The sequence below is a fragment of the Amblyomma maculatum genome, chromosome 3 (genome assembly GCF_055883805.1).
Source record: "Amblyomma maculatum isolate TAMU_Amacu chromosome 3, ASM5588380v1, whole genome shotgun sequence".
NCBI classification, from domain to species: domain Eukaryota; kingdom Metazoa; phylum Arthropoda; class Arachnida; order Ixodida; family Ixodidae; genus Amblyomma; species Amblyomma maculatum.
In genome coordinates, this window is record NC_139346.1 from 125,403,846 (window position 1) to 125,417,398 (window position 13,553).

Here is a 13,553-nt window from a genome sequence, read left to right on the forward strand (position 1 = left end):
ATATATCTTCCAACACTTTAACGTACGGCTCGTCTACCCCCTGATTTCGCAATGCCTGCATCACCGCCGAGGTTTAACTGAGTCAAATGATTTTTCGCAATCAATGAATGCTATGTATAAGGGCTGGTTATATTCCGAGAATTTTTCTATCACCTGATTGATGGCATGGTTATGATCGATAGTAGAGTACCGTTTCCGAAACCCTTCTTGATCCTTTGCTTGATTGCAGTCTAAGGTTGTCCCGATTCTATTAGCGATTACCTTAGTAAATACCCTATACGTAACAGACAGTAAGCTGATTGGTCTGTAATTTTTAAGCTCCTTAGAGTCCCCTTTCTTGCGAATGAGGATAATGTTTGCATTCTTCCATGGCTCCAGTACCGACGATGACACCAGGCACTGCGTACCCCAAACTCACCAAGCAACAACAGACGATATTGCGTAGAGTGCAGGTGGGGCCGCTTGCGCATCCCGTACTGATGAACCACATGTACACTGCGGAACACTATATGCTCTGTCCTTTTCGCAAAAAAAGAAAAAGGCACCCTGCCGCACGTTTTGGCAGAATGCAAAAAATCTCACCCCCCCCCCCTCCTCCCCTTCCCGCCAATACCCCCAATCCCCAACCCTTTGAGCGATGGGAGACCTTGTTATCCAGCCCCGCCCTATCCACCCAGCCACTGACGGACAGGGACCAGGAGCTTCTGGGAACATATGGGTCCCGCAACTAGCAAACCACCCCATCTGGTGCAAGCAGGTACCACCGAATTATTTCGGGCACAATAAATGATTACCCGAGGCAAACCATTCTCACATACCCAACACATTCGCCTTAGAGACGAATGATCAGAGCTTTCGGTGTTAACTCAGAGCTGTTTTTGTATTTCCGCAGTTGCCGCAGAGAAGTAATAGCGCCGTCGCTTTACTAAGCGGCCTCGCTCGGCTCGACCAGGCTCCACACACTTGAAAACGCAGCCCGCGCATAATGCACGCCTATTTTTTATCATCCAAAGTGAGAGTGAGGGTGCTCTGAAGCCTTGGCAGCACACTGCTTACATTTGGCAAGAAAGGAACTTTAAAAAAATGCTTTAAAAATGCTTTGAGATAAGTGTTGCGCTTGTAACGAATTATGTCGCTTCATGATTTAAATTAGCCTCGGGGCACTTAAGACAAAGACGTGAACGGGACATGCAAGCTCACTACTATGGGCAGTGCTAGAGGTTCTTGCCTCTCAGTAATAATTATGAGGCTAGGGGTGGGGCGGGCACACAGATGCTTAAAAATCCTACGGTCATCTAACCAAGGGATGAATGCAGTCCCTTGCTTCGAGTGTCATTAAACGACCAGCCCCAGCTCACTTCAACGCTTAGTAGACTCCTTATATTGAAGGATAACACAGGGGCACGTGGAATATAACAGTACTACCAACATTTCCTTGCCTAGATTAGTGCAAGGGGTTTCGCCAACGTTCCTGCATTTGAAACAAGTTAGGAGGTATGTCCCTCTATGCTTTATTTCTGAGTTCGAGCACCGGATATCGCTACAAACATGATTCTCCGCTCTTACGCTCGTTTCTGTGTTCACGCCTTACAATCTTCACTCTACAACGTTACGAACATAGTTTCAAGGTATATCAATTGATATCGGATAATAATTCTAACTTCCCTTTGAAGTATGCTGCCGGCAAACCTGCCATCTGCATTATTCGTCCTAATTGCTAAGATTTTAAATCACATGTGACCAAGAAGCTATAAATATAGCACGCCATAAAACCAATAGTACTCTAGCTTTTTAAGCGACTAAGCAATAGAGATGAATGTCCAGAAAAAAAATCTGCACTTTTGTCGAGAAATAAAGCTCCCACTTGCCATCATAACGGGCGACGGAGTCGTGGACGACGTCGATACTGTAGCAACTGGTTCGCTTCCTTTCAGTTCTGTTGCAGGCACTTGCGGCGGGGAGTGCATCCGCGGCCTTTTCATCGGACTCGCGGTCCCGTCGTCGGGGCCGCCCTTCTCGATTAGGAATGCCGGGCAGTCAGGACGCCGAAGGCACTCACCAAGCCTGGCTGAAGCCGTTCTTCGTACTGACCTGGTGAGCTGCTTTCAAAATGCACGAAAGGTGAATGGCGCATGCGCACGAATGGGGCGGATGGGGGCGGTTCCTAGGGAGGGAGTAAAATACGCCGATAAAACGATTGCGATCTTTGATTGTAACCCATCATACGCGGGTCATGCACTGCATTAGAAATGGGATCACTAGATTGCGGCGTCACACGAAAAAAAAAAACATTTCGGCCGCACTGTGAATCTACACTCCAGAAATGCGAAAGCCTAAGCGTTGCTGGTGCACACTGCGCATCCCGTTTGCTCTCATTGTCATTATCAACTATATGCACTGTCATTATCATTCCTTGCCATAAATCACTAATTGCAGCGTCATTTTCATCACTACTATCATCCTCACGGTAGACAAGGAGAATTAGGCTGTGCGTTTCACGATCCCGGGCATGGTGCAGTTGGTTAAAGCACTCGGCCGGAGATCCGGTGGATAGAGTTTCGACTCCCGGGGGAGACTGGATCTTTATTTTTCTGATGACGCTAGTTACGGTTTCGGGCGATGCAGTCATTTGATTGACAGCTATTGCGTGACCGACCGAACGAACGCCGAGAGTATCGGCTATCGCATTAATAAGGCACGGGTGAAATCTTGCTGCAATGTTGCTTTGTACATGTAGTCATAGAAGGCACGAAACAAGGTAGATATAGATTACACTTCTTAGGATTTGAGGCTTGAGGCTTGAGGCTTGACAGCAACATTGCCTCGACAACAGTAGCACTTACTGAAAAATAGCAATCATCGTCGGTTGAAAATCTGGCAGTTATACAGAATAATAACCAAGAACTACGATTCCGTACAACAGCCCGTATCGTATGACTATAGCACAGTAAAACCCTCCTCTTTAACCACACCTTGTCAGAGTGGCTGCATATATATATATATATATATATATATATATATATATATATATATATATATATATATATATATATATATATAGTGTTTGCGACTCTAACCTAAAGGGTCAGCCATCCTGGCCGCGCTATGAAACGTTGGTCGATGTGCTGCTAGTCGCATATTTAGGAAACACAGTGAGTAATTTATATGTCTCCTTCTCATCGTCACCATAGTGTCGAGGTGGGAACGCAGAGCCCAGAAGCCACAGTAGCGATGGCGGAAAAGCAGACGTCGCCAATAAAAGTTTTCGGTTTTCCAACATGAGAATAAAAATCTTCCTAAAGGAATTGCGCAACAATATAAATTTTTCAACACATTTTGTTCTCTTTTAAATATGCCTTTTAGGAGCGAAAAATTCGCTTCCGTTCAGCTGAATACTTAGACAATACAAAAAACAGCCACCGCCAATGTTTGAACAAATTTTACGCTTACATGCACTTTTGCTTGCTTTTTGCAGTTATAATCACAAAATTGAATGCTGCTGCGTTGTTTTTATTGTAGAAGAATGTTTATTTTTGCATAATTTTTGTCCAGAACTTGTAGTTCTGCACCCGGTAATCCTCCGCCCCTTGACCGTAGGATGGAATCGGTGGCCGCTTTTCAATGGAGGCGAAAAGCAAGGCGCCCGTGTCCTGTGTTATGTTAGTGCCCCGCAAAGAACCTCAGGTGTTCGACATTTTTTGCAGCCCTATAATACGGCGTCACTCATGATTATGCGAAGCAAACCATATATATATATATCTATATATCTATATATATATATATATATATATATATATATATATATATATATATATATATATATATATATATATATATACATTTGCACATGATAGTCGCAAGACCGCAGACACAAAAGAGACGACAGGCGTAATAACACTGTAATCAAATCTTCTAAACTCGGCGGTGGCGACAGACAGCGGCAAACGTGCTCGCTCGTTGTCAGATTACCACTCCGTCACACCGAAATGTGCCCAGTCTGAAGGCGGCGAGGACACATCTAGATAAGCCCGCAAACGGTGACTAGCATAACCTGCAGCATTGTAGAAACTCATGCGAATGGCGGGAATCTTCGAAACACATCTCGCCGCATCTTGCGCGACAAAGTAATTGATAAAGCAGCATCTCACGCCAACAAGCATGGTCAAAGGAAGAATACAAAATCGACCCATGCGCTAGAATCACAGTAATAAGGTCGCATGCCGGCGCCTGGCAAAAAACAAGAAATAAAGGTTCGAACCCTTCGCGCAATATATATATATATATATATATATATATATATATATATATATATATATACAGCTACATTTAGCGATATGTTACAAACAATACACCTGAGATTTTTTTTACATTACACTAATTTCTAAATATAATAAATTGTCGGATTGCATAAACATTCATTTGAACCAAAAAGTGTTATTTGCTAATTGCAGAGCACTTGCTTAAATCACCATTCTATTTCTTCGCGACAAATAAAGCCTCACATATGCCATATTTCCTTTCTCCAATAGAAAGCCCGCCAAATGCAAAGTATTATCACGTGACTAGCACATTCGCGCGCCAAGATTTTGGTGCTCGCGATATTGGTTTGGGTGAACGAAATTAGCTGCGGCCGTGTCATAACGGACCAGTTCCAGCGGGAAGCTAATATGTTGGTGATGGTTGCAGCGAGCTCGCCGCAACTTGCGCCGTCACGTGCGCCGACTGGCTGACGCGGGCGAAGAAACCTTCACAGACATATCGGTCTGCCGCTGCAACGTTGCCTAGCATAAGCCACGCCGCAGCTAATTTCGTTCAATCAAACTCCATTTTCAGCAGCACAATCATCCTGCCTAATGCGCAAGTCACGTGGTTCTTTTGTATTTAGCGGGCTTTGTTTAGTTTATTATTCATGTAATAATACAAAAAATACTCAAGACTTGTTTGGACCCATAGCCAGAGGGCTAGTGTTGGGTTCAATACAAACTACAATACAATATAAGCAGACGAAACAGCACCGATTAATAAACAACTATAGATAACCCAGTGAAAACTGCAACCATGCGCATAGGATTTCTACTGGTCGAGGAGGAATGTCTTGAGTGTGGACATAAAATTACTTTTAATCTTTACATCTTTAGAAATTCCATTCCAAATTCGGGCACCATTATTCGATTAGTCTTCGCCTATAAGCATTGTGGCATGATGGTATAGGTTAAAATTGCGAAGAGTTGCTGCTCTTGTGGTTCTGCTGGGAAGTAGGAAGAGGTTTAGTGGAAGCGGGTCGTTAGATATGAGAATTCTATGTACTATTGCTGCAGTTTTGCAGGTCCAAAAAAGTATACACATGGGGCTTTCTTCATCGCAAATAAATGGAAAGAAGGTTTCCGAAGGCTCTGTGCGGCTCTACAAATCGCATTTGTTTGATAAAATGAATAATTGTTATTTCAGAAGAGGAGGAGGAAATAGGAACGACTTTAATTTAAAGCTCTATTAAGCGTCGACACTGTCCTGGTCCAGGGTCACCACGACCACTGGCACTTCATCTGGTCAGAGGATAACCACGTTCTAAACTGCAACAGACATGCAGCCGTCTAAGTTTGCATAGTGGTCAGGACAATCCGTGGGAATACGGGGGGAATGTCTGATTCGATATAGAAACGATCGGCCAGGAGTAAGGAGTGTATTTAGTTGTAATTGTCTAAGAAAGCGTATTTGCGTGGTAGTGAGGGATTTATCAGGAAGAGGAAGTGAACGAAAAGTTTCCCTAATGTTATCATAGAGAATGATGCTTTCTTTTTGTGGTGAAGAGTAGTGCCCCAAGTGAGTGGATAAGGCCAGGGAATCCAGGAGCCCGGTGGTGAAGTTCGCGGGCGAGGCGATTCACTACCTCATTGCCTGGTATTTAAGCGTGGCCAGGAATCTACTTCAGTGTGACACTGTGGGGACATAGTTTGGTAAGGGCTGTGTGTAGTTCATCCTGTAGCTCTTCAGGAATGCTACCCGTATGAATGGCGCGTATAGCTTGTATTGAATCGGTGTATACGGCATATGCTGAAGGGTTAGAGGATACTTGTGAGGGGTAGTGAATACTGGTGACCATTGGTATAGTCTCGAGAGTCGCTGTAGGAGCAGGATCTATGTAAGGAGCGAGAATATGCGTTCCTACTTCTCTGCTTGTATCAAATGAGTAAGCAGCTGCTCTGACGTTTGTTTGTGATGCATCTGTGTAGGCGATCATGGAATCCGTATGATGACATGACTGGAAACACGAGCTGAACGACTGCCCCCCCCCCCCCCCCCCCCCGGGTTGGTATCGGGTGCAAGGTTTATTGAAATGGGGGCACTCTTAAGTTATCTTGCGCGTGGAAGGAGGGGTAATGTTAGAGTGGTCAGTATGTGTGAATAGAACTTGCTGAAGTATCCAATCTCCTTGTTTGGTACAAGAAAGACGAGCCATTTGCCGGTCTCGATGTTGCTGTATGAGGTCTCCCAGGGGCAACAGCCCCGTAGAGAAGAGGCGTTCAGTGGACGCATGTACAGGGACTTTAAGGCAGCCTTGGAACAATGTATGAAGAGCAACCGAAAATTGATATCTTTGGTGACAGGTCAGTTAAAGGTATGGAATTATATAGAGAGTTCTGCTGAATGCTAATGCGTGGACAAGCTGCCCGACTTGACTGTCATGTAGTTCGGCGTGCTTATTAATATTGCGGCGAACTAGACGCGTAAGCTGATTGCAAACTTGAACGGTTCTAAAACATTGGCCTGATTAATTGATTCATCTATATGAAGTCCAAGGATCCGGCAGGATAAGCGAGGGATGGGGTCACCTGCCATTGTGAGGTTTATAAAATGGTTATGTTGGCGTTTATAGCTAGTTTTTGGAATGAGTAGCAATTCGGATTTTTCAGGTGCGGAAAATAGCACTACATTAGCAAGATAACTAACGACTTCATCGAAAAAACGATCCTAATTACTAAATGACTGAATGCAAAACGATGTTGTGCGCAAAACGTCTGGCGATATATGCAATTGGTTTCCCTCGCCAACCTCACTTTTTTTATTTTTCAACCCTACCCTAGGCTAAAGGGCGCTTCGACATACTTATATATATATATATATATATATTGTGTGTGTGTGTGTGCGTGTGTGTGTGTGTGTGTGTGTGTGTGTGTGTGTGTGTGTGTGTGTGTGTGTGTGTGTGTGTGTGTGTGTGTGTGTGTGTGTGTGTGTGTGTGTGTGTGTGTGTGTGTGTGTGTGTGTGTGTGTGTGTGTGTGTGTGTGTGTGTGTGTGTGTGTGTGTGTGTGTGTGTGTGTGTGTGTGTGTGTGTGTGTGTGTGTGTGTGTGTGTGTGTGTGTGTGTGTGTGTGTGTGTGTGTGTGTGTGTGTGTGTGTGTGTGTGTGTGTGTGTGTGTGTGTGTGTGTGTGTGTGTGTGTGTGTGTGTGTGTGTGTGTGTGTGTGTGTGTGTGTGTGTGTGTGTGTGTGGGTGCGCGTGCGTGCGTGCGTGTGTGCGTGCGTGCGCGCGCGCGCGCGCGCGCGCTAGGTGGTATGGATGTTATCTAGTGCAATGACACGAATCATTTCGTTGCTCAGACGCAGGAGAAGAAACGCGTTCTACTTTATCTAATATACACCTCGCGAAAAGCAAAGTCGCTTGCCTGAGAAATAAATTAAGAGACACTTAAGCCCGGCCTTAATAATAATATGCCACCCTCTGGAGCCATTGGGCAGTAAGAAGTTGATGTATCGCATTCATGATGGAAAATAGCGCGAAAGTACACGAAGGACGGAAGGAAGTAAGACACGGACAAGCGCTAACTGGCAACTGCCGTGTCCGTGTCTTACTTCCTTTCGTCCTTCGTATACTTTCGCGCCATTTTCCATCATGAATGTTAGCCAACTCGCCCAACTTTCTGCATTACTTGTTGTATCGCGCTGTCTGTACTGCGAAAGCTTCTTTAAAACTTTCTCCTCTTTCTTGTCTTTCAAACTGCGCTTTCAAAAGCGGAGACCCCACCTGCCATGGTACGAATTATCATGTGGTCGCCGCGTACTGGCACCGCATCGTTTTTGTCCGACGCGGCTGTGACACTTTCTCAAACTAGGGTATGGCTATGGCAACGGCTTCTCGATTGAATGGGATCTGCACGCTATCTGGTAAAATGTATCGCGCCGACGTGACTAAAACTGACACTCAAATATACTACAAGTTGTATTTTTTGCATGGTTTGCTTGGTTTTTAGGTGCACACTTCCAAATTTGCATCAACCTCCGACTGGGGCCGTAGTGGAGGGTACCGGGAACTTCGGGCAGCTGGGGTTCTGCAACGTTAATTAGCGCATCATTATTTTGCTTTAATACTTCATTTAAACGTGGATGCCGAGGCCACGATCGAAGAAATGTATCGCGGCTTATTCAAGTACAGTGCCCCACGGGCGATACCGCGCATTGCATTGCATATGGATTAATGTGCAAGCCGTACAAGAAAGAACCACTGTTTCATCTTTCGTACTACCGAAGGATGCGGGAAGTCAATGTCAGTACCGATATTTTTATGTTGAGCCGCACTATGACGCTTTGAAACTTGACCTGTTCGTCGGTAAGTGTCCACTCTGCAGCCAAAAGACTACTTTTGTCTCCTCATCAATAAACCTTGATTAGAATATACTTCCTAGAAGAAACATTAGAGCGAGCAAATGAAGCTTGCACTGTGCCCCTAGGTAATCTCGCCAAAGATAATGAACTGTTTTGCATCCGTGCCGAGATGGATCAGTGGTTAGACATTTGCATACCAAATCGGAAAAACAGATTCAACACTGAACGCGTTGCGATGCAGGAGAACATAATGCTCCACTGTACTGTGCAATATCGCTAAACAATATGAGTCTAATTAATATAGTTCAGAGCCTTCCTATGAGCAATTAGCCATAGCCTAGGATATCGATAAGCATGCCCATTACGATGACCATAGATTGAACCTTTCGGATGGAAACAATTTTACCGCACATGCTTAATAAAATGTTTCCATCAGGTTATGAGATTATGACAATGCCTACATCCTTTTAGTTTTGAAAGAAACTTCCCATTCCACTTCCCGTTTGAGGGTTTTTGTTTCCTTTTTCTCTTACGGCTCTGTTGGTTTTATTGTTATTTAAGTATGCGGGCATGTCCTGCGTGACTTTGGGCTCGTTTTATCTATCAAAATATATTTTACTCTAATTGAAACCGTAAAATTTTTCTGTGTGCATTCGTCACACGTCTCGTGTTATATGTTTCGAGGCAGCAATCCGCTCCATTTGCTCATTATTAATATAGTTGTGATGTCTAAAATCATTTAGAGCACTCGTATTTGAAGTATTTCTTGGATTAGTGCCAAGCCTGATGTTTTCAAGCCAGCACCTATATTGGACGGATAAATACAGTTCATCAACAGCAGAAGCCTGACTACACCCACTGAAGGGCGAAGGAAGGCCTCTCCCATATTTCTCCACTTAGCCCGGTTCTGTGCTAGCTACATCCACTTGACCCCTGCGAACTTCTTAACCTCATCCGCCCACCGAACTTTTTTCCTCCCCCTGCTACGCTTTCCTTCCATTGGAATCCGGTTTGTTACCCTAAGCGACCATCGGTTATCCTCTCTTCGCCCAGGTACCAATACCGGTACCAATTCTTTAAAGTTTCAGCGTGTCTCTTTTCGACGTTCCTCAACGTCATCGGAATGGAACTGATTACGATTCTTTATTTGCACCATAAACATATTATGAGCGATGCAAGATATTTTGTGGCAAAACCATTTCTTGACCCATGCGTGCTGCCTACTGAAAGTGCCTTACAAACTGATTAAAGAGTGAAAATAAGAACAAAAAATGGCGGTCTATGTGAGACTCGAACTCGGCCACCGGCGTGCGAGACCGGACGCTGTCACTCCTCTGCGACACATAATTTTCCATTTCCTCAAACAAAAAAGTGGTATAGCCAACAATGAATCTAGCAGTCGGAAAGACATTAGGGTCATGTGCCATGTGAATTGATAAATGTTTCAAGTCGCCACAGTCTTTAGAGGACAAAGATGCAGTTCAATGACGCCGATGGAAACGTTCACTATAGGCATGAACATTTCATTGACAGTGTGACATATGATGATACACTCTCAGAGACTCTCTCAGAGTTCAGCCTAAGCCGTCCAAATGGCTGAGCCTGTTGGAAAATTATTAGTAGAGAAATAATTAGTGTCAAATGAAAAAGGATGTTTGGCACGTCCGTGTGTCCTCTTCAACGACACTTCGAGTTTTGTAGCTAAGTAAAGGCACGTATAATGAATGCACAGTTGTCTCAAGAACTCAGTAGCTCGTTAAAAAGCATAATGCAGTTGAACCGGGGCTGGGGCGAAGACCCACGCACTAATATAAGCATCAACGTAAGCGGCAACAGGCTATCGAACAAATCGCAGGCACAAACGCTTCCGCACTATATCGCACGTACGAAGAAACACGTGGCCTGCCTTCCCCATGACCTCTCATTGCCTGTAAGCTACGCTCCACATCTCTCGTTTTGCGGTGTTCTACTTTCTATCTTTTTATTGTCTTGTGACTATTCGAACACTTATTTTTGTCTCCACTGATATCACTACCTCTCGCTGTTGATGCTTATCTTCAGGGCCGTTAATGTTGCTGCCGGAGAATTTGCTTTCCTAAAGAAGTAAAAAAAAAACAGTTTCAAAAACAGTGGCAACTATGACCGTAGGACAAATCGTATATTTTCACATTGCGCAAACTTCCAATATTCCAATATACCTAATTGACGTAGCGAAAAATCCTGCTAAGAGAAGTATTTTATGAGGCATTGATAAGCACTTTGCGATCGCATATATAATTGAAGCGTTATCGTGTACGCTGTAGACAAGTATATCTGCATTCATGCATTCTGTAATCTTATGCAGAGGCAGGTAGGGTCCACTACACAGCTATTCCTCAGTGCCTGCGTGTTATTCCTTCAACAGCACAGAGAGAAAGGGTCAACCGTTCACACATCTCGGAGAAGCAACGGTTATCTTCATTGCGAAGCCACAGCTATGTCTGAAGAGGACGACATGCCTCGGCCGCTCTCTTAAGAGAGCCAAGAAATGCCCTCAAATAAAGCTAAGGGGCATGACAAAGTAGACAGTCAGTCGCCTCCCGAGACATCATGCTTTCCTAGTCCAGGTGCGGCAAGAGCCGACGCTATCTTGTAGTCGCGCACCTACCGTTAGGCCCCCGGTGAAAAGCCCCCCAAATTCTTTTAAGCCACGTTCGACGAGCCGAAAGCAGCCAATATTTTGCCCCAAGTAACCGTTATAGAATGTTTCCGCGCTCTTCAAGAAAAGCCCCAAGCCAATATCGCCAGCAGAAGGTGGCACTCCGAAGGACATCAAGGAATTGACTGAGCAATGGACGCATTGCAAAAGTATCTCTCCGTGCCCAGACCCAAAGAAGATGAAACCAGTAAAGCAACCGCCAACTAGGAACCGTGGGTGTCCCCTGTGGTTACTGTGCCCAAACCACATCAGCCTGATGAAATTCGCATCTGCATTGACATGCGTGTTGTGAACAGTGCCATTCAACGTGAACGACATTTGTGTCCGACAGTGGATGACATCATTGTTGCCTTAAATGGAGCAACAGTATTCTCCAACCTTGACCTGAAGAATGGATATCACCAGTTGAAACTTGACACTTCTTCAAGGCAGCTCACAACTTTCTCGACACACGTTGGCTTGCTTCGCTACAAACGTCTCAACTTTGGCATCAGCAGTGGGGCTGAAATCTTTCAAAACACCATCCGTCAAGTGCTCAATGGCATCCTCAATGTCCTGAATGTTATTGACGACATCCTTGTTTTTGTACAAAAAAAAAACGGGGCATGACGTTTCATTGAAAGCAGTTCTGCAGCGACTCCAAGAAGCTGGACTGACACTCAACGGAAAAAAGTGTCGCTTTCATTAACGAGAATTGAACTTCTTTGGACTTATTTTCTCAGCTGACAGCGTTCGTCCTGATCCCAAGAAGATAGCAGCCTTCCTAGAAATCAACACACCAGTCACCGCAAGAAGTAAAGAGCCTGCTAGGCATGATCAACTATTCAGGCAGATTCCTGAGAAATCGAGCCGACCTCACACAGCCATTACGTGAACTGACATTGAATAACTTTGCATGGGAGTGGACAGAACGACAGCAGAATGCTTTTAAGAGCTTAAAGCAAGCCATGTCTGATGCAACCACCCTTGCTTACTTTGACCCATCCAAGCCGACATAAATGGTAGCAGATGCAAGTCCACATGGACTGAGTGCTATCCTCACAGAGCGTGTCAGTGAACACATTGCAGTGATAGCCTATGCAAGTAGAACGCTCACACCTGTTGAAAGTCGCTATTCCCAAATAGAACGTGAAATCCTCGTAGCTGTATGGGCAATGGAACACTTTCGCCTTTATCTTTGTGGAATTCACTTTATTTTGCTGACTGATCACAAGCCTTTAGTGAGCATACTGGGAAATCCAAGATCATCACCATCTGCCCGCATTGAGCGCCTCGCTCTACGCATTCAGTAGTACAAGTTTGATGTACAGCACACCGCAGGAAGTAGCAACCCTTCCGATTACCTTTGCAGGCATCCGGTTCCTGAGATGAAAATAAATGCACGCATCGACAAAGTACCCAACGAGTACGTTAACTTCATCCAGTGCCACACCATCCCAAACGCCTTCTCAGTTCAAGACGTTGCTGAAGAAACTAAAGCAGACCAGCAGCTACAATTACTTGTCAGTGCTATCCAGCACCCCACACCTAGCAGCTGGGTCTCAGTTGAACTGAAGCCATTTGCCTCCATAAAGACTGAACTAACAACACCTGAGGACATCGTCCTTCGAGGAATGCGCCTAGTTCTTCCCACTAGCCTGCACACGCAAGCAGTGCTGCTCGCCCACAACGATCATCAAGGGATTGTCAAAACAAAACAAATGCTGAGAGAAAAAGTTTAGTTTCCAGGCATGGACAAACTAGTACACACTTTGATTAAAAGCTGCCTACCATGTCAAGCAGTCGTTCCCCAAGCAAAGCAAGAACCACTTGCCATCACTGAACCACCCAATGGTCCCTGCGTGGAAGTTTCGATTGACTTTTCTTGTCCGTTCCCAGATGGAAGGTACGCTATGGTGGTAATAGATGACTTCTCGCGATACCCAGTAGTACAAGTCACACATTCCACGAATGCGAACAATGTGCTTTCCTTGATGCGACGAGTGTTTTGCCAGTTCGGAATCCCTGCACAGGTAAAAACTGGCAATGGACCACCATTTCAAAGCAGAGAGTTTGCTGCACTCTCGAAACAGTTAAGATTTCGACACCATCGACACCTTTGTGGTCTCAAGCTAATGATGAAGCTGAACGGTTCATGAGAACATTGAAAAAGCATGTTCTCACAAGTCAGCTTGAGAACACAGATTTTAAAGTAGAGCTTGACACTTTTCTGAGGTCATACAGATCTTCCAAACACCTTACAACAGGAAGATCACCATA

General features: G+C 44.8%; 1 protein-coding gene, 1 long non-coding RNA gene and 1 pseudogene across 2 annotated transcripts in view; 2 read left to right on the forward strand and 1 right to left on the reverse strand.

The window, feature by feature from the left end:
* LOC146195956 (uncharacterized) overlaps positions 1-731 on the forward strand; it is a 2,480-nt pseudogene extending 1,749 nt beyond the window's left edge.
* LOC146195955 (uncharacterized) overlaps positions 1-2,099 on the reverse strand; it is a 26,227-nt gene extending 24,128 nt beyond the window's left edge. Inside the window, exon 1 of the long non-coding RNA XR_014705609.1 lies at positions 1,869-2,099. This is a non-coding gene — a long non-coding RNA (uncharacterized LOC146195955). The remainder of the gene's footprint in view (positions 1-1,868) is intronic.
* LOC146195957 (uncharacterized) overlaps positions 2,027-13,553 on the forward strand; it is a 27,339-nt gene continuing 15,812 nt past the window's right edge. Inside the window, exon 1 of the mRNA XM_084596888.1 lies at positions 2,027-2,094. Coding sequence (XP_084453014.1) covers positions 2,027-2,094 — 68 coding nt within the window. The remainder of the gene's footprint in view (positions 2,095-13,553) is intronic.